Source organism: Myotis myotis, unplaced genomic scaffold (assembly GCF_014108235.1).
Source record: "Myotis myotis isolate mMyoMyo1 unplaced genomic scaffold, mMyoMyo1.p scaffold_m19_p_3, whole genome shotgun sequence".
In the NCBI taxonomy this organism is placed as follows: domain Eukaryota; kingdom Metazoa; phylum Chordata; class Mammalia; order Chiroptera; family Vespertilionidae; genus Myotis; species Myotis myotis.
Genome location: NW_023416335.1, coordinates 160894149 through 160920588, shown reverse-complemented (window position 1 = coordinate 160920588; position 26440 = coordinate 160894149). Strand labels below are relative to the sequence as shown.

Below are 26440 nucleotides of genomic sequence, written 5' to 3'. Positions count from 1 at the left end.
GGCAATAGGTTTGATGAAGGCACCATTGGTTTCTGAACCCATCCTCATTCCCAACTCTTCTCCCTTGTTTGTCTCCTACTATAAAGGCAAAAAAAAAAAAAAAGAAAAAGAAAAAGAAAAAAAAAGCCAGATACTCGTTTCCCAGCCTCCCACGCTGCTAATACTAAACCTGTCAAAAAGTTCAGGTCAATGAGACACAGAAATCCAATGGCAGTAGAAGACTGTAACTCTGGAAAAGCTTTTGTTTCCTTATAAAAGAGAAAGATAGAGTGCTAGCCTATTAGCTCAGTTGGGTAGAGCTACTCAGTTGTCCAGATACACCAAGGTTGCAGGTTTGATCCCTGGTCAGGGCACATCATTAATCAACCAATGAATGCATAAGTAAGTGCAACAACAAACTGATGTTTCTCTTTCACTTTCTCTCCCCACTCTAAAAAAAAAATCAATAAACTGAAAATATTTTTTTTTAAAGAAAAGGGAAAAGCAGAAAAGTCTCTGGTGCTACTCCTTCTCTTTTCTTCCTCACCCTCTGATTGTGAGGTGACAAACTTGAAACTAAAAGGTAAAAGCTAAAAGTGGTGAAGCAGAGAGGTAGAAAGGACCTAGGTCCTCTTGTTTAACTCTGGAAAAGAGTCCTAATTCTAGACTTCTTTTGTTATAAGGTTCACAAAGTTTAAAGCTACTGTTAGGTACTTGAAGCTGCAACCATTCCTAACCAATAAATGATGATTTTCAAGATATATAGATTTTTCCTCTTTTTCTATTTAAGAAACTCAGAAACTGAAATATGCAAGGAAGTATCTCATTCTATATCTTCATGAGTATTTATCAATTGTGCCCTAATGCAGACTTCCATTTTCATTTTCACATAGTATACCAAATAAATTACTCTATTTTATTTCCTATTGCCCCAGGGTTCCTTAAAAACAATGGTTATATACTATTTGGCGGGTTTTGGAAGGCCAAAATGGTAAAAGAGAAGCAACTTATGATGTTGCTCTTGAGACTGAGGTAGTTAAAGATCACTCTTCACTAAGGTTCGGAGTTTTAGTTTGAGCCACATCTTTCCTTAGTTTTGGCTGATCCCCTACCTCAATACATAATGGCTGGCTCTTTGTTAAACTCCAGGCCACTTTGGGAATTATGCTTAAGAATTAACAACAATATTCATTATCTTTCCTAAAATGGCAGCTACTTTCTTGAATGGATTAAATGCTCAGCAAACTTTAAAGGACCAGTGCCTTGGAGCAGAGATTCCAATAGCAATTCAGCAGGGCTTGGTTCTGCATCAGTTACATAGCTAATTGCTTTTGCTCTAATGGTAGACTTTTTAGTATTCTGCTTTCCAGATGTAGCCACTTAGTTGAGGTACCATTAAAGTTCCCAAAGGAATAACTAGTTTTTAACAAAGCAAGGAAAGATTCTTTTTGGGTCAAAGTGATTATCACTCAGTAAAAGTTCCGACATTACCCATTTATATTTTTCAATATCATCTCTCTTTTCAAACTATTATTAGAATACTAGTAGCCCTGCATACAAATCCGTGCACCAGTAGCTCTCTGCGAGGCCTCCGCGCCCACTGCCCAGAGGCTCTCCGCAGCCCAGAGGCCCACTCACGGCCAGGCGTGGAAAGCTTGCCTTGTTGCCGGGGCGACAACACAAGCGTTCCACGCCCCAGCCTGGCCAGAGGCCCATCCGCGGCGGGGTGTGGAATGCTTGCCTCATCACTGGGGTGAGGAGGCAAGTGTTCCCCCCACTCCCCCAGGCCCTCCGTGGCCAGGGTGGAACGCTTGTGTTGTTGTGGCGATGAAGGCTGCTCACGCTGCCCGCTCTCAGTGGCCGCCACCCCCCCCCCCAACTGAGGGACTCCCGTGGGGCTGAGAGGACTAGGTGCCGCCATCTTGTGGCTATGGGCGCCACCATCTTTGTGACAGAGGGATGGTTAATTTGCATATCACCCTTTTATTAGATAGGATTATGAGGTATAGACCTTTCAAAAACATATCACTCACTTTTATATTCTAATTTGCTACACAATAAGGGAAGCCATCCTTGGATCTCACATATGGGTTGGGAAGGCCAAAGATACAGTGTGAACACTGTGGACCTTAACCATTAGATTTAGGCAAATCTACTACACAGTGTTTTCCTCAATTGGGCTGCTAAAAATTTCATTATGGAAAAAGAACTCTCTAATCCAGGGTGGGGAATGTCTAGCCCGCAGGCCACAATCATTTGGTCTAGCCCTGCCAAGGCATTGGGGTGAATTAATTAAATGTTTGACCAAATATAGCAGGCTAATTTTTAAGTTGATAATTTTGTATGGCCCACAAATCCTATCTAATAAAAGACAAAAAGGGTAATTAACCATACCTCCACTATGCTTCCCATTGGCTAATCAGGGCGATATGCAAATTAACTGCCAACAAAGATGGCGGCCGGCAGCCACGCAGCTGAAGTGAACATGAGGCTTGCTTGCTCCAGTGATGGAGGAAGCCAAGGTTCCCCACCTGCTGCGGCCTGGCTCTGAGCCCGAAAGCAACAATGTTTCAATTATAGAAGCTAAACAAACCCCAGATACCTGCTTTCAGCAGGCCGTGGCCTCAGAGCTGGGAGCACCAGTGACGGCAACAATGTTTCAATTACAGAAGGTAAATAAATTCCAGAAAAAAAAAGAAAAGAAAAAAAGGGGAGGCTGGGAGCTTCAGTCCCGGCCAGCCTGAAAACGGCCCTCAGCCCCTCACTCAGACTGGCCAGGCACCCCAGTGGGGACCCCCACCCTAAAGGGGGTGTGGCCAGCCTGAAAACAGCCATCAGCCCATCATCCAGGCTGGCCAGGCACCCCAGTGGGGACCCCCACCCTGAAGGGGGTGTGACCAGCTGCAAACAGCCATCAGCCCCTCATCCAGGCTGGCCAGGCACCCAAGCGGGAACCCCACCCTGATCTGGGACACCCTTCAAGGCAAACCAGCCGGCCCCCACCCATGCACCAGGCCTCTATCCTATATAGTAAAAGTGTAATATGCAAACTGACCCTAACAGCAGAAAGACTGGGAATGACTGGTCACTATGACACACACTGACCACCAGGGGGCAGATGCTCAATGCAGGAGCTGCCCTCTGGTGGTCAGTCGCTCCCACATGGGGGAGCTCTGCTCAGCCACAAGCCAGGCTGATGGCTGCCAGTACAGCGTTGGTGGTGGGAGCCTCTCCTGCCTCCTCAGCAGCGCTAAGGATGTCTGACTGCAGCTTAGGTCTGCTCCCCGCTAGCAAGTGGACATCCCCTGAGGGCTGCCGGGCTGCCAGAGGGATGTCTTACTGCCATCTTAGGCCCAATCCTCCGGGGAGCAGGCCTAAGCCAGCAGGTGGCCATCCCCAGAGGGGTCTCAGACTGCGAGAGGTCACAGGCCGGGCTGAGGGGCCGCCCCCCCCCAAGTGCACAAATTTTTGTGCACCGGGCCTCTAGTTATATTATAAATATCTAAATGGCCCTTGGCAGAAAAACGGTTCCCTATTTCTGCTCTAAACACTTCTTGATAATACAGGAGATTCTGAATGCTTACAATGAGCTGAGCAGAGCGGAGCATACACAAGTCACAGTATAGAGCCTATTAATGACTTTAAGGGCTTATACAATTTAGTACTGTAATAGTTAAGCCAAAATAAAAATTGAAGCTGGAAAGGCTGGAGTGAGGGAAGCAGAGAAGAAAAGAGAGGGAGGGAAGAAAAAAAAGATCTATTTCTCAGTCTTCAAACTCACTCACTCACTCACTCACTCACTCACTCACAAATAATTCCAAACTGCAGCAATATGTTGTTTTAAACAAGCTATCTAAGCTTAAGTGCCCAGAGCCTTAGCAAGAGGTTATAGGGTGGTAAAGAAATAGAAAAAGACTCAAATGGTTTGGCAGGTCTCTTAAATAAACCAGAAGCTTGTAGGTAGGGTGTACTGAATTTGGCTTGCCACCTTAATTTTTTCCAGTATGTATGTATGTATGTATGTATGTATGTATTTATTTATTTATTTTATTGTTTAAAGTATTACATGTCCCCTTTTTCCTCAATTAAATGGTATAATTTCTAGGGGCCAGGGAATAAAATTAGTAAAGGTTATTAAATATCTTTATTTTAATGACTACTTAATTTTAATGTGCATAGGTGTTTGATTCAGACTAAACATAGTTTACATCTCTATACTTTCATTATGAACTGTAATCTAGGCAATTTGCCTAAACACACAAAGCTTATTTTATTCGTCAAGTTGTAAGAAGAAATGTATTCTCTTCATATGATCATTAGCAAAACCAATTCAATTATAAGTCTCAAACACTTAGTTCAGTGCATTTCACACACTAAATGCTAAATTTTACAAAAATGGACATGTTCCTATTCTTATATTAACAGAGTATATGTTAATATGGAATGCAGAAGGAAAAACTGAAAATGATAGACTCATGAAAGAAAAAGGCCAACTTAGTAGTGACTACAATAAAACAAAGGCAGTTATATAATGCAATACAATACCCTTTGACCAACATGTTCATGTTTCCCTTACCCACAACCACTGGTAATGATGATTCTGTTCTCTGGTTCTATGACTTTGGCTATTTTAGAATTTATGTGTAAGTGAGATCATACATTATTTATCTATCTGTGTCTGCCATATTTCATTTAGCATAATGCCCTCAAGATCCATCCATGTTGTTGCAAATGGAAGGATTTCCTTTCTTTCTTATGGCTGAATAATATTCCATTGTGCTCAGACATCTCTCAGAGCAATATTCTTGCCTATATGTCTCCTAGGGCAAATGAAATAAATGAAAAAAACAAAAAACAAGCAAATGGGGCTATATCAAACTAAAAAGCCTCTGCACAGCAAAACAAACCATCAACAAAATGGAAAGGGAACCCACTGTATGGGAGAACATGTCTACCAATGATACATCTAACAAGGGCTCAATTTCCAAAATATACAAAGTACCTATACAACTCAACACCAATAAGACAAACAACCAATTAAAAACGTGCAAAGGATCCAAACAGACACTTCTCCAAAGAGGACATACAAATGGCCAATAGGCACATGAAAAAATGTTCAATATCACTAACCATCAGAGAGATGCAAATCAATACCACAATGAGTTATCACCTCACACCTGCCAGGATGTCTACCATCAATAAATAAATGAACAAAAAATGCTGGTGAGGATGTGGAGAAAAGGGAAACTTAGTGCACCCTTGATGGGAATACAGACTGGTGCAGCCACTGCGGAAACAGTATAAAGTTTCCTCAAAAAATTAAAAATAGAATTGCCTTTGGACCCAGCAACCCAACTTGTGGGAATATGCCCTAATAATTCCAAAACATCAATCAGAAAGAATATATGCAACCGTATGTTCATAGCAGCTTTATTTACAATAGCCAAGATATGGAAACAGCCCAAGTAGATGAGTAGATAAAAAAGCAGTGGTACATTTACACAATGGAATACTACTCAGTCATTAAAAAGAAGGAAATCTTATCTTTTGCAACAGCATGAATAGACCTGGAGCGTATTATGCTAAGTGAAATAAGCCAGTCGGAGAAAGGCAAGTATCATGTGATCTCTCTTATATGTGGAATTTAATGCACAAAATAAACTGACAAACAAAATAGGAAAAGAGGCATGGATATATTGCCACCTTAATTTAATGCAGAAAAATTTTTTTACCATTACTTGTTGATATATTTAGCTTATTGATTATCTTCGTGTCTAACTTGCAAGGTTTTGAAATAAAACCAGGCAAATGGGAAACTTCTTAAATTTTGGATGTTTGCTTTATAGTCATAAGAGATATTTTTTAGAATATTGGCCACTAAAGAGGACAACAGGTAGGCAGGGGAAAAGAATGGAATCTATGCTGCCTAGCAGTAATGCTTATCCACATGCTTCTTTACTGTCATAGTGATCCAATACTGAAGCGATTCATCAGTTTCCCTAGAAACTGCCCCTGCTAATCAATCCAGCCTCATCTCCTGCTGCTCTCCATCACAATTTGTGCTCCATCTACAGCAAGCTACCTAGAATTTCTCTGAATGTACCATGCTGTTTCTTTCTTCATGTCTGACATTCTCTTATGTGTGGAATGTTCTCCACCTTCTCTGTCTCGCAAATTTTTCTTTATCTTTCAAAACCAGTTAAAACATAATTTCCTCCATGAAACTTTCCCTGATGTCTACCCTCTCAGTATTTGAAAATACTGTACTTATATTATTACATTTATTATATTATAATTTAACTGCAGTTATGTGTCTGACTCCTATACAAGACAGGGAATAACTTTGATGTCTTATATATCTTTTTATCACTAGTATCTAGTATGATGTCTAGTACATTATAGATATTCAAGTTTTTAAAAATTAAATTGAACTCACAAAGGCTAATAAAGGTCTGACTGAATTGAGAAAATTATTCATGAGCTAGTTTCTGGAAACCAGCCCCCAGACTTATTCAAAATTAGAGATATTTGGCAAAATACACAAAGGGAAAAAATGCCATTTTATTATTTCAATAGAGTCATATTCAATTTTTGATTGTGGTCTAAAATGATAAAAAATCCTTATTATATACAACCTCCCACCCTATTACATCAGAATGCAGACAAACCAGGAGGTACTAATGGGATCCTATTAACCTTCATATCACATTACAACAGCCCCATCTGTTAATTTGGGAAAGGAGCAAGGATAAATATAAAAGCCATTAAGCAGACTGATGGGTATCAGGGAAGAACTAAGACTCTGGTAACTCTTAGTCTTCACTTCTTGGTAACAACTCACTACAGCAAGTTGTAGATTTCAACCACAGTGTGGCAGGCTGTGGTTCCTATATTAGTTGCTAGAGCTGCCCTGACATATAATGGCTCCTATATTAGTTGCTAGAGCTGCCCTGACAAAGTACCACAAATCTGGTGCCTTAAACACAACAGAAATTTATTGTCTCACAACTCTGAAGGCTAGAAGTCTAAAATCAAGGCATCAGCAGAGCTGGTTCCCTCAGAAGGATGTATTCTATGCTTCTCTCCTAGTTTCTGGTGGTTTGCTGATAATCTTTGGTGTTCCTTGGCTATGGCAGAATAACTCCAATCTTTATATGGTTCAATTTCCTGTTTTTATAAGGATACCAGTTATATTGCATAGGTGCCCACCTTACTCCAGTATGACCTCATAATAACTAATTACAGCTACAATGATCCTATTTCCAAATGAGGTTACATTCTGAGGTATAGACCTCTCTCTAGTAAACTAACTGAATCAATAAACAACTTCCAAAACAGAAAGCACCAGGCCCAAACGGGTTGGTGAATTATATCAAACATTTAAGGAAAAATTATACCTATTCTCTACAATCTCTTCCAAAGGATTAGAAGCAGAGGGAATACTTTCTTACTTATTACTCTGCCTGCCAGCCTGATCACCCCCTAACTACTCTCCTGCCAGCCTGATCAACTCCTAACTGCTTCCCTGCTGGCCCGATTGCCCCCAACTGCCCTCCCCTGCTGGCCTGATCTCACCCCGAACTGCCCTCCCCTGCTGGCCTGGTTGCCCCTAACTGCCCTCCCCTGCCAGCCCGGTCGCCCCCAGCTGCCCTACCCTGCCGGCCTGGTCACCCCCAACTACCCTCCCCTGCAGGCCTGGTCCCCTCCAACTGCCCTCCCCTGCAAGCCTGGTCCCCCCACCCCCCACAACTGCCCTCTGCTGCTGACCTGGTTGCCCCTAACTGCCCTCCCCTGCCAGCCTGGTTGCCCCCAACTGCCCTCCCCTGCAGGCCTGGTCCCCCCCAACTGCCCTCCCCTGCCAGCCTGGCCGCCCCTAACTGCCTCCCTGCTGGCCTGGTTGCCCCTAACTGTCCTCCCCTGCAGGCCTGGTTGCCCCCAACTGCCCTCCCCTTGCTGGCCTGATCGCCCACAACTGCCCTCCCCTGCTGGCCATCTTGTGGTGACCATCTATGACCACATGGGGATGGCCATCTTGTGCGAGGGCATGATGGTCAATATGCATATTACCTCTTTATTATATAGGATGAGGCCAGCATTACCCCAATACCAAAACAGAGAAAGGCATTACAAAAAAGAGAACTACAGACCAACATCTCTCATGTACATAGATGTGAAAATCCTCAACAAAATATTAGTAAATAAAATCCAACAATGTATAAAAAGAATTATACACCACAACCAAGTGAGATTTATCCTAGGTATGCAAGGCTGATTCAACATTTGAAAATTAATTAATGTAATCCATTGCATCAACAGGCTAAAGAAGAAAAATCACATCACCATATCAACAGATGCAAAAAAGCATTTGACAAAATCCTATACCTACTCATGATAAAAATTCTCAGCAAACTAAGAATATAGGAGAATTTCCTCAACTTGATAAAGAACATCTACAAAAAAACCTACAGCTAACATCATACTTAATAATGAGAAACTTGAAGCTTCCCTACTAAGAGCAAGAACAAGGCAAGGATGATCCATTCCCCCTCTCACTATTCCCTTTCAACATTGTACTAGATGTCCTAGCTAATACAGTAAGACAAAAAAGGAAATAAAAAGTATATAACTTGGGAAGGAAGAAATAAAACTTTGTTCACAGATCACGTGATTGTCTGTGTAGAAAATCCAGATGAAAACAAAACAAAAAAACACCCAAAAAATACTCCTGGAATTAATAAGCAATTATAGCAAAGTTGCAGAGTACAAGGTTAATATACGAAAGTCAATTGTTTTCTTGTATACCAGCAATGAACAAGTGGAATATGAAATTAAAAATAATATATCATTTATATTAGCACCTCCCAAAATGAAAGACAGGTATAAATCTAACAAAATATGTATAAGACCTATACAAAGAAAATTATAAAACTCTAATGAACAAAATCAAAGAACTAAATATATATTTATTGTCAAGATATTAATTCTTCCCTAACTTGATCTATAGATTCAATGCAATCTCTATAAAAAACCCAGCAAGTAATATTGTGGGTGATAAACTGATCCTAAACTTTACGTGGAAAGGTCAAAGACTCAGAATATCCAACACAATATTGAAGGAGAATAATGCTGATAGACTGACACTATCCAATTCAAGACATAAAACTATAGTGATCAAGACAAGATAGCATTAGTGAAACAACAAACAAAAATATTAATGGAACAGAAAAGAGAGCCCAGAAATAGACCCACATAATTATTTTTAACAAAGGAGGAAAGGTAATACAAAGGAGCAAACATGATCTTTTCACACAAACAGTGCTGGGACAATTGGACATCCACATGCAAAATATTAAATATAGATATTAACCTACAACCTTCACAAAAATTAATTCTAAATGAGTCATAGACATACATTTAAAATACAAAACTATATGCCCTGGCTGGTTTGGCTCAGTGGATAGAGCATCGGTCTGTGGACTGAAGGGTCCCAGGTTCGATTCCAGCCAAGGGCACATGCCTGGGTTGCGGGCTTTATCCCCAGTGGGGGATGTGCAGGAGGCAGCCAATCAATGATTCTCTCTTATCATTGATGTTTCTATCTCTCTTTCCCTCTCCCTTCCTCTCTGAAATTAATAAAGATATATTAAAAAAAAAATAAAATACAAAACTATAAACTCCTAAAAGATAACACAGGAGAACACCTAGATAATCTTGGGTTTGGCAGTGACTTTTTAGAGAAGAATACCAAAGGCATTGACTCCATGAAAGCAATAATTGATACGCTAAAGTTTATTAATATTAAAAACCTCGGGGGGAAGTTGGGGGTTAATGGGAGGGATGAGGACACATTTGTAATACCTTAACCAGTAAAGAAATTACAAATATATATATTGAAAACCTCTCTGTGAAAGACAGTGTCAAGAGAATGAGAAGGCAAGTCACACACCAAGAGAAAATATTTGCAAAAGATAAATCGATAAAGGGCTGTTATACCAAATATACAAAGAACTCTTAAAACTCAACAATAAGAAAAAAAAAATGGGCCAAAGATTTTGACAGACCTCACCAAAGAAGATATACAGATGGCAGCTAAGCATATGAAAAGATGCTCCACATCATATGTCCTCAGGTAACTGCAAATTAAAACAAAAACGACATAACCACTACACACCTATTCAAATGACTAAAATCCAGATCCCTGACAACACCAAATGCTTGTGAGGGTGTGATGCAATAGAAACTTTCATTAATTGCTGGTGGGAATAGAAAATGGTAAAGTCACTTCGGAAGACAGTTTGGCAGTTTCTTACCAGACTAAACATACTCTTACCATACAATCTAGCAATCGTTCTCTTTAGTATTTATCCAAGGAGTTGAAAAGTATGTCGACAAAAACCTGCACATGGATATTTACAGCAGCTTTGTTCATAATTGCCAAAACTTGGAAGAAAACAAGATATCTTTCAGTAGGTGAATGGATAAACTGTGGTACATCCAGACAATGAAATAGTATTCAGTGCTAAGAAAAAAGGAAGAAAAAGAAGAAAAAAAGAGGTATCAAGCCATGAAAAGACACAGAAGAACCCTAAATACATAGTACTAAGTGAAAGATGCCAATCTGAAAAGACTACTTACTATATCACCCCAACTATATGGCTTTCTGAACAAGGTAAAACTATGGAGACAGTAAAACAATCAATAGATTACCTGGGGTCGGGGGAGGAATGGGATAGGGTAAACAGATGGAGCACAGAGGATTTTGAGAGCAGTTAAAATACTCTGTATGATAATATAATAAAAGATACATATCATTATACATTTGTCCAAACTCATCAAATGTACAACATCATGAGCAAACCCTAAGGTAAACTATGGACTTTGGGTGATTGTGATGTACCTATAAGTGTAGGTTCATTGGCTGTAACACAAATACCACTCTGGTGGGGGATGTTGATAATGGGGGAGGCTATGTTACGTGTGGGAGAAAGGAATGTGTATATGGGGAATCTGTACTTCCCCTTCAATTTTGCTGTGAATCTAAAATAGCTCTAAAAACATACTCTTTTTAAAAAATTGAAAACCACTAAGTAAAAATAAATAACTTGTTGTATGTTTATGTTCATAGAGTGCTCAGAAAAAAGAGTCTGAAAAATTAAGCCTGAAGTAGAGTACTCACTGCTTATTAATCTAACTAGAGGCCCGGTGCACGAGTACTGTGTGTGTGTGTGTGGGGGGGGGGGGGGGTTGTCCCTCAGCCCAGCCTGCACCCTCTCCAATCTGGGACCCCACAGGGATCAGGCCTAAACCGGCAGTTGAACATCCCTCTCACAATCCGGGACTGCTGGCTCCCAACCGCTCGCCTGCCTGCCTACCTGATTGCCCCTAACGCTTCTGCCTGCCAGCCTGATCACCCCCTAACCACTCCCCTGCCAGCCTGATCAACGCCTAACTGCTCCCCTGCTGGCCTGATCGCCCCCAACTGCCCTCCCTGCCGGCCAGGTCGCCCCCAACTGCCATCCCCTGCTGGCCCGATCGTCCCCAACTGCCCTTCTCTGCTGGCCTGGTCGCCCCCAACTGCTCTCCCCTGCCAGCCTGGTCGCCCCCAACTGCCCTCCCCTGCAGGCCTGGTCACCCCTAACTGCCTTCCCTTGCCGGCCTGGTCGCCCCCAACAGCCCTCCCCTGCCGGCCTGATCATCCCCAATGGCCCTCCCCTGCAGGCCTGGTCGCCCCCAACTGCCCTCCCCTGCTGGCCTGGTTTCCCCCAACTGCCCTCCCCTGCCGGCTTGGTTGCCCCCAACTGCCCTCCCCTGCAGGCCTGGTCACCCCTAACTGCCCTCCCCTGACAGCCTGGTCGCCCCCAACTGTCCTCCCTTGCAGGCCCGATCGCCCACTACTGCCCTCCCCTGCAGACCTGATCGCCCACAACTGCCCTCCCCTGCTGGCCATCTTGTGGCCAAATGGAGGCAGCCATTTTTTGACCACGGGCGGCAGCCATCTTGTGTGGGGACGTGATGGTCAATTTGCATATCACCTCTTCTTTATTATATAGGATGTTAAGACAGAAAAGCACAGCATAGCAGAAAGTCCAGCTTCCAAGCAAGAATTGTCAAGAGTCTCTTTGACAGACTCCAATCCAATTATGCCCCAGCTGCTGATTTTTCTATCACCATTTCCCCTTTGTTTCTGAGACAGCATCCATGACCTTCTGTTCATGCGGTAAGGAAGAAATTGCTTCCCAGAAAGGCTTAGCCCACTGCATTTTTCTAGATAAAGAAAAAACAAAAAGCCATTCGACTCTGACAAGCTGATTACTGTCTGTGGAGGAGCAAAATGCCTCCCATAGGACTAGGGAATAGCCAATAAGGTACAATATGTTCGAACCTTTAACCACTGCTCTACCAAGAGATGCTAAAGATGCACATTCATTCTCTCTCTTTCTCTCTTCTCTCCTCTCCACTCTCCCCTCTCCCCCCTCTTCTCTTCCTCTCTCTCTCTCTCTCTCTCTCTCTCTCTCTCTCTCTCTCTCTCTCTCTCTCTCTCTCGTCCCATGTGAATGACTGAAAGTAAAAGCCTCCTAAGGCCCTATCTGGCTGTAGTTTCAAATGCATATAAAGTATAAGAATGCTGAAATAAAGTTTCCCCTTTCCACTTTTTCAATTACCTATGCATAAAACTTAGAAGAAAAGGAAAGACTTAAGAGGGAATCGCTAAATTAAAAAAAAAATCTAATATAGTGCCTTATAAACACATATTTAGAACCTAGGCCCTAGAACATTTTAGAGTAACCACTTTTATTGTCCCTTCCCAATTCAGCCTAAGTGGACTATAGTCTCTTCCTTAGTCCTAAGAACTACCTTGGAACTGAACTAAAATGTCTGAAGTTATAAACACAATACAGTGAAAAAATGAATGCACACAGATTACCACTGTGTAAAAAAGTGATGCTCAGAGAAGTGACAGATGTCTAATACTATCTGCCCATTCTGGTATTATACAGCTAACTCCACCTAAACAACACAACTGAGATCTTTAAAACTATTTCAGCAACTCTTTTCACTTGATTCAAATATAACTGATGCCTGTTAAAGGGTTTTTGTGGGGGGAGAGGGTCATCAAGCTTGATAACAGAGACACAAAACGGAGGTAACTGAGGCTTAGTATTAAAAAATAGACCTTAAGCACTAGCCGGTTTGACTCAGTGGATAGAGCATTGGCCTGGAACCTGGGTTCCAGGTTCAATTCTGGTCAATGGGGCGGCGGGGTGTGCAGGAGGCAGCGATCTATGATTCTCTCTCATTGATGTTTCTCTCTCTCTCTCTCTCTCCTCCCTTCCTCTCTGAAACCAATAAAAATATATTAAAAAAAACACACACACACAAAACAAAGACCTTTAAAAAAAAATCATCCAGCCCTAGCCGGTTTGGCTCAGTGGATAGAGTGTTGGCCTGTGGACCAAAGGGTCCCGGGTTCAATTCAGGTCAAAGGCATGTACCTTGGTTGTAGGCTCCTCTCCGGGCCCTGGCCAGGGCTTGTGCAGGAGGCAACCAAACGATGTGTTTCTCTCACATTGATGTTTCTCTCTGTCTTTCCCTCTCTCTTCCACTCTCCTTAAAAATCAATGAAAAAATATCCTGGGGTGAGGATTAACCAAAAAATAAAAAAAATAATCCATCCTATTGAGCTGTCACTGTCTGTCCAATAACCTCATAGGAGCCAAGTTTGTAGTCTATGTTTGATAGGTTGCTGCCTTGAATCCCTTTTCCCTTTGCATTTATAGTTTTATAGGAACTCTTGTCAGGGGACACACACACACACACAGAAGTATATGCATACATACAACTAACTGGCCTGTCCAAAGCATCCAGTAAAATAAACAAATGAGATCTTTGGATACCTATAGTCATTATTTTTATAGTTTGTGACCTTGCCCAAAAAAGCATTCTCAGCTCTGAAGCCAAGAATTTGACTTCACCGTCAGAGGTAAAAAAAAAAGATAATAGATATTTTCTGCAGTTGAATGAAGAATTAGTTTCACATAGTCCACAGTTATACAATGAATCATTATCAGAATCAAGAAGGAATATATATATATATATATATATATATATATATATATATATATGCAACTTTCCAGTAAAAGATAAAGACATTCAAACAAAACAAACAAAGAATTCCTTTACTATAAATATCAACTATGAGACTCCAATCTCTTTGGTCCTTTATGTGTACTTCAACATATTTTTATCACAAGTCATTTCACATAAATATTTTCTTTTTTTTTTTTTTTTTTTTTTTTGCATCGCCCAAACACCCCCAAGTGGCCTTTATTTTGCAAAATTAATGAAAAATATATTCTTGGGTGTAGAAATCAGCTTTGCTGGGCCAGGCCACATGACAGTAGCTCTGGTGTATGTATGATCCACCTACTCAGGTTTTGGAATTAATTCTGTTTGAAGTGTACAGCTTAACGTAGAAGTAACTTTTTTAGGCACATAATTTGTGATTTTGTGAATTTTTTCATTTAAATAGTATCGTAGTAAAAGTGGTATTGGAAATAAATATTTTCATGTATCTATTTAGTTGTAAACTTTCACTTCCAATAATAAACTATATGTCCACTGCATTAGCACACCACAGTTTGTAAGGAAAGAACAGATATATGGCAGTGCTATGAAGTCAAAGAAGGGAAGGATATGAAATGTGAGTAGAGAATAATTTTATTATTCAACAAGTAAAACCCTTCATGTATCTATCATATGTCAAGAACATCAGCGAATAAACAAGCTAGCAATCACTGGGTAAAACATACATCTCATCATACTGTTAAAGTACTTCAAATCACACCCTAATTGCACTTTAGTCGTATTTCCTCTTGTTACCAATTAGTATAGCAGCCACTATAACAAAAGCTGCACTACTACATGGCACTACACAAAGCAAGATACCCAGATCCCATCCTTTGCATTTGGGAACTTACAGGCATAAAACTAATATGGAGAAGAAGGGAATATGAATCAGGAAGTGACCCAGTCTAGAATTCACAAAGATGACTCCACAATGCTTCTTTGGGCCTATTAGTGGAGGATGCTGAAACTCTGATTTTTAGGTTCCAGTTTTCTACATTTCTGGTTGGCCAAAAATTAGTTTCCTTGCCCTTGCCCTGGCTGATGTGGTTCAGTGGTTAGAGTATCAGCCCACAAATCGAAGGGTCCCAGATTGGATTCCCAGTCAAGGGCATGTACCTGGGTCACAGGTTCGATCTCCAGTCCAGGTCCCAGATGCATGTGGGAGGCAAACTATTGATGTCTCTCTCTCACATAGATGTTTCTCTCTCTCTCTCTCTCTCTCTCTCTCTCTCTCTTTCTCTCTCTCTCTCTCTCTCCCTCCCTCCCTCCCTCCCTCCCCCCACCCGCCTCTCTTCCTTCCTTCCGTCCCTTCCACTCTAAAAATCAATGGGTGAGGATTAAAAAGAATTAGTTTTCTTTCCCATCTTAAAGTCATATCCCTGCTGCAAAACAATGGTTGTTTATCTCACATTTCAGTAGCACTCCCAGGCAGATAAAAAACAACAACATTATAGATTAAGGCTGAGGCATTTGCAGAGAGATCTTTTAAGAATTCTTATCTTTTTGTACAGGCAGAGCTCAGCAGTCAATCCAGCTCTCTCTGGTATGGCATTCAGGCCTAGATCAGCAGCAAACTATAGGTTTCTATCAGCAGCAAGCCAAATCTTAACTAACTGCATTTGTCCCATTTACCAAAAAACCACTACTTACCCATATTTTTCTATACTAGATATATATATTTATGTGTATATGGAGAATAAGAAAGCAGTTGAAACTAGTCTGTCTGGGTTTGCACTGCAGTTCCATCACAAAATATTATGTGACCTTGTACAAGTTATTTAACCTGAGCCTCTTTTCTCATCTGCAAAATTGGGATAATATTTTATCCTCCCTCAATGAATTTCTAGGATTAAACAATACCAGTAAAGCACTTTTCCACAGTTCAGAATAAGAGCTCAGTTAGCTTCTGTTATTGTTGCTGTTGTTATTGTTATCACATTGATAAAGTTAAACAATTTTCTTTGTAATTTATTCTTTCTCATATCCCCCATATGATCCCGGATGGAATATAATTTTCCTGCACTTTATATAAACACAACATTTCCTCTAAGTTGTATGTGTATGTATGTATACATGAGCTGTTGGTCTGCACTAATTATGTTAATCTTGAACATCATGGTATAGAGCTTTCCTAGGCCAATGTTCATCTTACCTCAGAGTCAGTTAGATTCAATAAATAAGAAAATTATGTTAGTATTAAGGCCAAGACTGGAAAATTCTCATATGTAGCCAAATCTAGTAGATAAAGAGTCAATATCTCTATGAAAAGAGACCATACCCAATACCAGGTAGTTTGAATTCTAAGTAGATAGGAAACTTGAATCCTAAAACTAGAGAAATCAGGTCACTCTCATTTCCCCATATTTTATCAATCTAAATTTTCCAGGGCAAGAAAAGGAGAAAATGTCTCTCTTTCTGTCCAAAGAGAATTAAGTTGCTTCTAGTGTTTATTGGGGCTCTTAAGCTCTTAAGATTTATACTTCTCACCTAGCTTATAGTAGAAGGAAGCCGAGATAGCCCAAAACATTCTCTTAAGTTGTCATGTGTCTTTTGCTTTGGAGCCATTCCACCTAAGCCAGTTCTCATCTATTATCTCCTAACCCCAAAGGAAAACTTTATGTAGCCAATATTACATCTGTGGTTAAACTAATTTATACTAAAGAGTGAATTATAGCTCCCATACTTTTTAAAAAAATGTTTTTATTGATTTTAGAGAAAAAGGAAGGGAAAGGGAGAGAGAGAGAGAGAGAGAGAGAGAGAGAGAGAGAGAGAGAGAATCATCGATGTGAGAGAGCAACATTGATCGGCTGACTCCTGCACAGCCCCCACTGAGGATCAATCCCACAACCTGGGAATGTGCCCTGACCAGGAATCGAACTGGTGACCTTCTGGTGCACAGGACAATGCCCAATCAACTGAGCAAAACTAGCCAGGGCTAAATAACATTAATTTACATGAATTTTTATTTAATGTAGAAGTACAAGGGTTTATTCAACGACAAAGATTTATAAAAAAATTAAAATCTTACCTAATAATAGACAAACATGTAAATTGACCATACCTTCACTACACTAACCAGCCAATCAGGAGAGTATGCAAATTAATCTAACAAAGATGGCAGTTAATTTGCATACGTAGGCTCCAAGTGGTGGAGTGAAGCCTGATGGCCCGGGGCCAGCGGAGCAGGAAAGCCTCCCATCCCCGGGGCTGGCGGAGCAGTGAAGCCTCATGGCCTCCGGACCAGCAGAGCAATGAAAGCCGGCAGAGCAGCAAAGCCTCACGGCTCTGGGGCCGGATCCGGCGGGAGCCTGGCCAGAGCAAAGGTCTGGGTGCCAGGTGCTGGAGGAAAACCCGTGCCAGCAGCCAGGGGAAAGGAAGGCCTATTGCACAAATCTCTTCGTGCAACAGGCCTCTAGTCCTATATAATAATAGACAAATATGGTAATTAACCGTACCTCTGACACGCTTCCCATTGGCTAATCAGGGCAATATGCAAATTAACTGCCAACCAAGATGGCGGCCGGCAGCCAGGCAGCTGAAGCAAACAGGAGGCTTGCTTGCTCCAGTGATGGAGGAATCCAAGGTTCCCTGCCTGCCGCTGCCGGCCTCGGAGCTGCACTCTAAGAAACAATGTTGCAATTATAGAAGCTAAACAAACCCCCGAAACCTGCTTTCAGCCAGCCGGGCCTCAGAGCTGGAGCTGCAACAGTGTTTCAATTATAGAAGCCAAACAAATCCAGATACCTGCTTTCAGCAGCCGAGGTCTCAGAGCTGGAGCGAGCCTCAGAGCTAAAGCTGGCTCTCAGCTCCAGTGACAGCCATAGAAGGTAAATAAATCCCAGAATAAAAAAAAAAGGAAAAAAGGAGAGGTTGGGAGCTTCAGTCACCCACCCGCCTGAAAACGGCCCTCAGCCCCTCACCCAGACTGGGCAGGCACCCCAGTGGGGACCCCCACACTGAAGGGGGTGTGACCAGCTGCAAACAGCCATCAGCCCCTCATCCAGGCTGGCCAGGCACCCCAGCGGGACCCCCACCCTGATCCGGGACACCCTTCAAGGCAAACCAGCCGGCCCCCACCCATGCATCAAGCCTGTATCCTATATAGTAAAAGGGTAATATGCAAACTGACCCTAACAGCAGAAGGACTGGGAATGACTGGTCACTATGACACACACTGACCACCAGGGGGTAGACGCTCAATGCAGGAGCTGCCCTCTGGTGGTCAGGGCGCTCTCACATGGGAGGAGCTCTGCTCAACCACAAGCCAGGCTGATGGCTGCCAGTACAGCGTTGGTGGTGGGAGCCTCTCCTGCCTCCTCAGCAGCGCAAAGGATGTCCGACTGCACTGCAGTTTAGGCCTGCTCCCTGCTGGCAATGGACATCCCCCAAGGGCTGCCAGGCTGCCAGAGGGATGTCTGATTGCCATCTTAGGCCCAATCACCCGGGGAGCAGGCCTAAGCCAGCAGGTGGCCATCCCCTGAGGGGTCCCAGACTGCGAGAGGGCACAGGCCGGGCTGAGGGACCCCCCCCCTCCTGCCCCGAGTGCACAAATTTTTGTGTACCGAGCCTCTAGTTTATATATAAAATGCTAAGCAACAGTCCGACTGGTAGCTATGACACCACAATGACCACCAGGGGGCAGACGCTCCGACTGGTAGCGGCCGATCCCCACAGGCCAGGCAGAGGGACCCCACTTTCCAGAGGGACTCTGCTCACTCTACAGATGCCCTTCAAGCCACAGCACTGCCCCAGGTGTGGCCCGCTGCGGAGAGACCCCAGGAGGTTGGTTCCAGGGCCTGTCCGGCCTGCCAGCCACCTTCTAATTAATTTCCTTTTAATATGCACGAATCCATGCACTGAGACACTAGTATAAAATAAATGTAAGCAAAAAAAGAAAAAAAAAGAAAAGGGTTTATTTCTGGATAGGGAATCTTTCCTGTTTACTTTCAAATTGCACTGATTTTTTTCAATCACATATAAGGCTGCCTATGGGAGGGCAGAGGAGAGACTTTACTGTCCTTAACTTAACAAATGAAAAGGGCTCTACTTCCTCTTGCTTTTCCCAGCCCTAATACCTTGACACCTCAAATACAGCCAATTAAGTGTTCATCCTGTCCTTTGAATACCTAGAACCAGAAGAACTGTCACTAGGCAAGCCAAATCTTTTAACATCAGAGAGATAGAAAGGGTGGCCATCTAAATCTCTGGATAGATTCTTGGACTTTTAGAGGGACTGACTGTGGAGCTGTGATCTCACATGTCTAATTTTTTTCTCCCTCTTTCTCCAGCTATTCTCAATCACATGATTATCTGCTTAAAACTTTAAAAAATTAGAGGACTGCATGACTAACTATAGAGATAGCAAAAAGATCAAGAGTTACCACGGTCTGGGGAGAGGGAGAAAAAAAGATAAGAATTCTTAAACCATTCTGTACCATACTGTAATAATGGATACATGCTATTATACATTTGCCCAAACCCACAGAATGCACAATACAAACAGTGAACCCTAATGTAAACTTTAGTTAATAATAATGTATCAATACTGGCTCATCAGTTGTAACAAATGTATCACAGTAAAAAACGATTTGGTGGCCGAAACCGGTTTGGCTCAGTGGATAGAGCGTTGGCCTGTGGACTGAAAGGTCCCAGGTTCGATTTCAGTCAAGGGCATGTACCTGGGTTGCGGGCACATCCCCAGTAGGAGATGTGCAGGAGGCAGCTGATCGATGTTTCTCTCTCATCGATGTTTCTAACTCTCTATCTCGCTCCCTTCATCTCTGTAAAATATCAATAAAATATATTTTAAAAAAAACCAAAATGATTTGGTGGTAGGGGGAGTGGAGTGATAGGGATATATGGGAACTCTGTAGTATTTACTTCCCACGCTTTTTTTTCCTTGTAAATATAAAATTAATCTTAAAAAGAATCTATTATTTTTTTTAAGTTAGAGGAAATTCTGGTGAATAATCCCTACCAGGTACAATAGCAGCTAATACAAGCCAAGGCAAGCTGTGTAAGAGGAAGGCAAAAAGTAAAAAATTAGATTATAGCATTTGATCACAAACTGAAGAAGACAGTAACTAAAGACAAAGAAAGAGGCTTGAGGAAGTGGGGGGGCGGGGGGGGAGACAATTCTCACAGCATTTTTATAGTGACTGGTGTGCAAAAACTAAAGCAAATGCTATCTTCCTTAGAGAAAGAGAAACCAAACTTAGAAGAGACACTGAGATACTCAGCAGAAAAATCACCACTAAGCCTCAATTATAATTATGAGTGTCACCCTGATGCCCCTCCCTGTGGCCAAGAAATCAGTTTGTCATTGTAACCAAGTCTGCAACCTGTGCTGGTGCCAATCTTTATGGTAGACTTAAGTATTTTTTTCAGGAAAATCAAGGGATAATTGCCCAGTATCAAAAGAAGATTAGACCCTTGGGAAGAAAGAGGGGCATCCCTTTTGCCACAGGATGATTCTCTCTGGAATAACATAAATGGTTCTTCCAGAGACATGTCTTTGATAAGCAGAGCTCTGGTTCTGACAGCCAATCTGCTGAATGCCAAACAGAGCACTCAAGCGTTCTGCAATGACTCAAAGGACACGGCAAGGCTGCAGATTTATTCTGCAGACTTTCCCTGCAGAGCTACTCCAGTTTTTCAAAGGCAAAAAGGGAGAACTTTTTCTTTCCAGCCTAGGGAATTGCAAATTCCACCTGGGATCGAAAGACAGAACTATGTTTGCTCAAAATCTGACATCATCTATGTGAGCTACAAGATTTAAATGCTGGAATGATAGCTGGCAATTTTAGTCTTTAGAGCAGAAGCTGGTTCAGCTCTTCAATCTGCCAGCAGAATCAGGAGCCACACAGGGCACATAGTGTGCCAGACTGGGAATGGCTAATTTCACAAAGTCGTCCTCATTCTCTATGTACTTTCACACGACAATTGCAAACAGTTCAGATTCTTACCAAAGCATAATCTTACGCAGTTCACTGCACAGAGAAATTTCAAAGTAAAAACACGAAAGCACTATTACAAAGAGATAAACCCCAACACTTCCATCTTTTCTCTGTAATTCTTTCTTTTTTGAAACCCTATACTTAACTTGATAATTTTGTTAGAGAAAATTTAAAAAGTGAAACCTATCTACAACAATCTATTAACAACAGCATTTATCCCTCACAATTTTTATGTCATTTCTTCAAGATGAGCTTTTGAAAGAGAAAAGCTTTCTACACATCCTAACTCAAAAGTAACAGCCATGTGCTATGATTTATAGAACAGTTCCTCTGTGGTTAAATAGATTCAGCCCTCAAAAATACAAAAGGAGGCGAGGCTAGAAACCTAAGATATCCAATTTCTGTTTAAAACCTTTTTGTCATGATAAACAAAGATTTAAAAACACTAAAATTTAAAGGTAATCACCTCCATTTTGATTTTTAAAAACATGCATTACTACAGTGACCAAGTACCCTGGAATAGGTATTGGAGCAAAAGGGTTAGTAATAGCAAAATATAACACAGAAAAGTATAAGCCGAAAACCAGAATAAAAAAATTTCCCCCCCAAAACCCCAAAATATACAACCCTTTTAACAAAAAAATGAATAAAAAGAGGACAAAATAAAGATGTTTTGCTTTATAAGCAATATTGGCAAACAATATACGTGAAATTTTTAGATATAACCAAGTCTAAAAATTTAGCTAAGTGTTTACTAACACAACTGTAACCCTTTCAAAGGGTTTTATGATTTGGTTGTAAAGACTCAATTAAGATAAAAACCAGGCTCTGACCAAACTCCAGCTCAAGGGGCTTTTCTTATATTAAAAAGTCTAATTTAAAAGGGGCATCGTGTTTTAAATCACTGGCATATGGTTAAAAAGCTTAAATTTGCCCAGTTACATCCTTTGAGCAGACTGTGTAAGCTCTCTTTCTTCTCCTATGAAAGAGCTTCCAAAGAGCAGCTCTTGCACCTTAATTCATAATGCACAATTTATCGGCGTTCCGTTTCCTTTCTAAATGGCCGGGGGGGAAGAAGAGCTCCACAGCCACTGTGTGTGGTTAGTAATGGCGCTTTTACTTGTCATTGTACAAAGCCTGTTAAATATTTACAACACAGACAGCAATATCTGGTCCTAAACACCAGTTGTATGTTTGAATTTTTTTTTGAAATAAATCTATGACAAGTTTTCCCCAGCAAAACGCCAGAAGACTTTCCTAACGGCTTCAAGAGACCCAGTGGGTCCAGAGGAGCAGTTATAGGCCATCTGGTGATTACTTATTATTATTTATACAGCACAGTAGATGTACACACAGATGTGTTATGAATCCACATACAGAGCAGGCCCTAACAAGGGCTTCAGACAAAATGCAACTGCTGAGCAAGTCAATCTGCATTAAAGAAACACTAACCAGAGAGTGGGAGCACACTGGCTGTCATTCTATCTGCCACATTAGCTGGAGGAGTATTTGGTAAAAGAATGAAGAATTCTATACAATAATGACAATATCTTGTAAGTCAACAACCTAACCATATGTGGTTTTTCAGGGGTGGCAAATGAGAATTAATAAAGGACAGGATCTCAGATCCAGAAGGCACTTTATAAACTTGGCAGTTTGTAAAAAAAGGGAGTCGGAAAGCATCCCTCTCCTAATTTAGGAAGAACTGAGATATAAACATACAGGATTCTTTTTCCTAACAGCAATGCTCTGAAAACAGTTTCTGGGCTCTCATTCCAAATATTAAGTCATATCCAAGAAAAATAAGTGAATAAATGAAAAAAGTTTACCTTAATTTTTTGGGTACAGCTCCAATTAGGTTTATACAGCTTTTTTTGAGTCAGACTGGAACAAGAATACTTTTAATCTACTATGCTTTTAGTAATATAATAAAAAATATAACATGGAAAACTAAAATAATCGCCTAAATGTTTCTAAAACTAAGTGTCAAGAGCGCCAGATCTGACGTTTAAAAACTTGGATTTAATTCCTAGTTCATAAAACCTCTACACTTCTTTTTACCCCAGTTCCAATTTTATCAACACAATGCATAACAGGGTCTACTTCCATCACAAGGTTACATAAAACTGCAGCATTTTCAGAGTGAACTGAAAGCTATTGCAAAATCAACATATTATTACAAAAAACAAGGTTAGCATTTGGCCTAATTGTGCATAATGCAGTGTATTTTCAGCTGCCTGACAGCATGCAGGCACTCTTACCAGATGGGAACTGGATGAATTATTGAATGAAATATGAATTATTAAATAAAAATCTGAATTTTTTTAAACTCTTGGCAGAGGGTGAGGAAGAAAGGCTATTTGTTTGCCTGAAACTGCCCTCACCTGTTGAAGCATGTAAAGATAGCATATACCACCATAAATGGCATTCACCTACCAGAGCCATTTCTTCCCTTGTTATTCTCCAATTCACGATGCTCCCTTGATATAAAAAAATTCAGTAATCAGCACCAACCCATTCTTCCTTGCTTTTCTTTTGTGCTAATGCCAGTTAATAGGGAAACTTGCCAAAGGGATAGAAATAAAAATCCAGAGTCCCATAGTATCTGTATGGCCCATTTAATGGGAAGGCTGGGATAATAGGAATAATCTCTACAGATTTGTGTTATACAGGCAGTAAAACATATACCTTTGTAGCATGCCAGCATTTAACCAATCATAGAAACTATTTGTTGCCTCATATATTACAAGGCAATAGAGATTTAAGGGATAATGTTCATGGAGGCAGAGGATACGAAGCAATAAACAGCATTGGAGGTTGGTTAAATGCCAAGTGAAGCCAGGACTACAACATCATAAACATTATTCCTACTATATGACAAGATAAGGAGGTACAAGAAACTGCCCTCAATCCCACCACAACTAGGGCTCTACTGCTATTCTTGGCCTTAGAAAGGAAAAACAGGAGTTCCATGAGCAAGTTACATTTCATGTCTCAGAAAGGTATGAACAGAACCCCAACTTGTACCTAAATGTCCTCTGGGAGAAGAAAAGCTCTAGTAGTAGATATCCTCAGAAGGGAAAAAAAAAGAGTAACAGCCCCTAAGGTCACACTGGACAGAGAAACAATCAAAAGATTTTTCCTTAAAAGGACAGCATTGATACAGAGTAGTTATTACAGAAACCTTTCTCAACGACTAATAATAGGATGATACTATCCGTTAAGCAGTATCTCTTCATAGGAAATGTGTTCCTGTTTTTAAGGAAATAGACATTTTAAGTAATAAGCTTATATGACCAGCTTCTGCTCAGTGACTTGATTACGATAACCAGAAAGACTACTTAAATATGAATAATTTGTACTGTAATACAGTATCTATCTATGCTTGAGAGGAGGTATAGAAATACGGAATTGGTTGACTATTGAAAATAAAAACTGTGCAAAAAGCATCCAAAAGGTATGTTATCTAATTGCATCCTCATGAAATAATATCTCTAATTCAAGATTTTTGACCAATACATAGTAATTTTTCCTACTTTATAATCCACCTTCAAGTAAAAGTGCCTCCTAAAGCATTAAAAAAATCACAAGATTTGCTGGATTCAGCCACCAACTATATTTCTATTATTTAACAGTCACATACAGGCAAAGCCATTTTATAGTCACAATGTTTTTAAAATAAAAGGTTGGCAAAAGTAGGTTTATAGTTGTGATATGCAAAACACAGAGGTTATTCTTGTATTATAATTTATTATTGTATTATTTTCCATACAAACAACTATAAATCTACTTTTGCCCCACCCTGTATATGCTATCTTTTAACCATCACATCATAAACCCATACAACTCAAATTTAACCAGCCCTTTGTCACAGGGAATCTGGGGCATGGCTGCCTCAACACTAACCCATTCTCTGGAGGCAGCTCTGTTAACTACCTCTGCTGCCACATTCCACAGAGAGGTATTAGTAGGAATATTGCTTTCCCTGAATTCCTCTTCATGAAGGTGATGAGGCTCAAGAGAAAGAGTCTCAACAGAGAAAAGCCGTATCACCTGTCTTTTCAGATAAGAATGCAGAGAACACAACCTTTAGCAGCCATCTCTAAAAAAAAAGTACAGGCAGCATATTTAGAACTCAGCTGTGTCACATCAGACTTACTGTTGGGAAGTGGATCATGAACAGAATCCAAAAATAACAGCCATTAAAGACCTAGCAACCAAAACATGTTTATGTATCCATTGAAAGTCTGGTGGTTTTGATTATATGGTGGAGAGTATAATCCACTAGTCTATTTTAGGTGAATTTTCCTTTCACCTTCCTAACTTAATATTAAAGTGTAAGATGTTTTCTGAGTTTGGGGGTACCTGGGGTAAAGCCTGGGCAGGCAACAGATATTAAAATAATGCAAAATTCCTATAGTTTTTGTTTGTTGGTTGGTTTTTAAGGATCAGTCTCTTGAATTATAATTTGCTTTCATTCTTTCTTCCTCTAAGCGGTTCTTAACCTGTGGGTCGCGACCCCTTTGGAGGTGGAACGACCCTTTCACAGGGATTGCCTAAGACCATCCTGCATATCAGATATTTACATTACGATTCATAACAGTAGCAACATTACAGTTATGAAGTAGCAATGAAAGTAATTTTATGGTTGGGTCACAACATGAGGAACTGTACTTAAAAGGCACAGCCGCGGGCAAACTACGGCCCGCAGGCAGGATCCGGCCCGTTTGAAATGAATAAAACTAAAAAAAAAAAAAAAGAGCGTACCCTTTTATGTAATGATATTTACTTTGAATTTATATTAGTTCACACAAACACTCCATCCATGCTTTTGTTCCGGCCCTCTGGTCCAGTTTAAGAACCCATTGTGGCCCTCGAGTCAAAAAGTTTGCCCACCCCTGAAGGTTGAGAACCACCAGTTAGAGTCTGATAAAAGCCACTGGTTTTTGAGACTTCTATAGCATTAAGTTCTAAACCATCCCTAACAAAAATTATCATGGTCCTTATTATCCTTCCTGGGACTTAGCCTTTTTATTATTTTACTATTTCTGGAATAAAGAATTTGAATCAATGACAGAGATCTATAAATAGCTTAAAGGCCTCCAGGTGTCTCCAGAATGAAACCATTTTCAAGGTATATAAGGAAGTTGGATGACAGGTCGAGGGTAGTTCACTGTACCAAATTTATCTTCCCTGCTAGATCCCAGCAAATCTTGCAGGGATCCCACTCTAGAGTTACTGGTATTTGTTACCAGATATTGGGAAAAACTTGGAAGAAGACTAAAATATAAGATCAACAATTTCACCTGACCATAAAGTTTTAGTATGCAAGAAGGTAAAGAAAATCTGGCTACCTTCAAAGCCTTAAGTTGCAGCTT

The 26440-nt window shown here is 40.9% G+C and overlaps 1 protein-coding gene across 8 annotated transcripts in view; it reads right to left on the bottom strand.

Annotated features, from left to right (window-relative positions):
- The window catches only part of LOC118649992 (cyclic AMP-dependent transcription factor ATF-7), a 115190-nt gene that overhangs the window by 63922 nt on the left and 24828 nt on the right, over positions 1–26440 (bottom strand). Inside the window, exon 1 of one of the 8 annotated variants that reach the window (XM_036297655.1) lies at positions 10310–10447. The exons of the other annotated variants lie outside the window; for them this stretch is intronic. Coding sequence (XP_036153548.1) covers positions 10310–10312 — 3 coding nt within the window. The 5' untranslated portion in view covers positions 10313–10447. Of the gene's footprint in view, positions 1–10309; positions 10448–26440 lie in introns of those variants that run through there. 8 annotated transcript variants of the gene reach the window in all.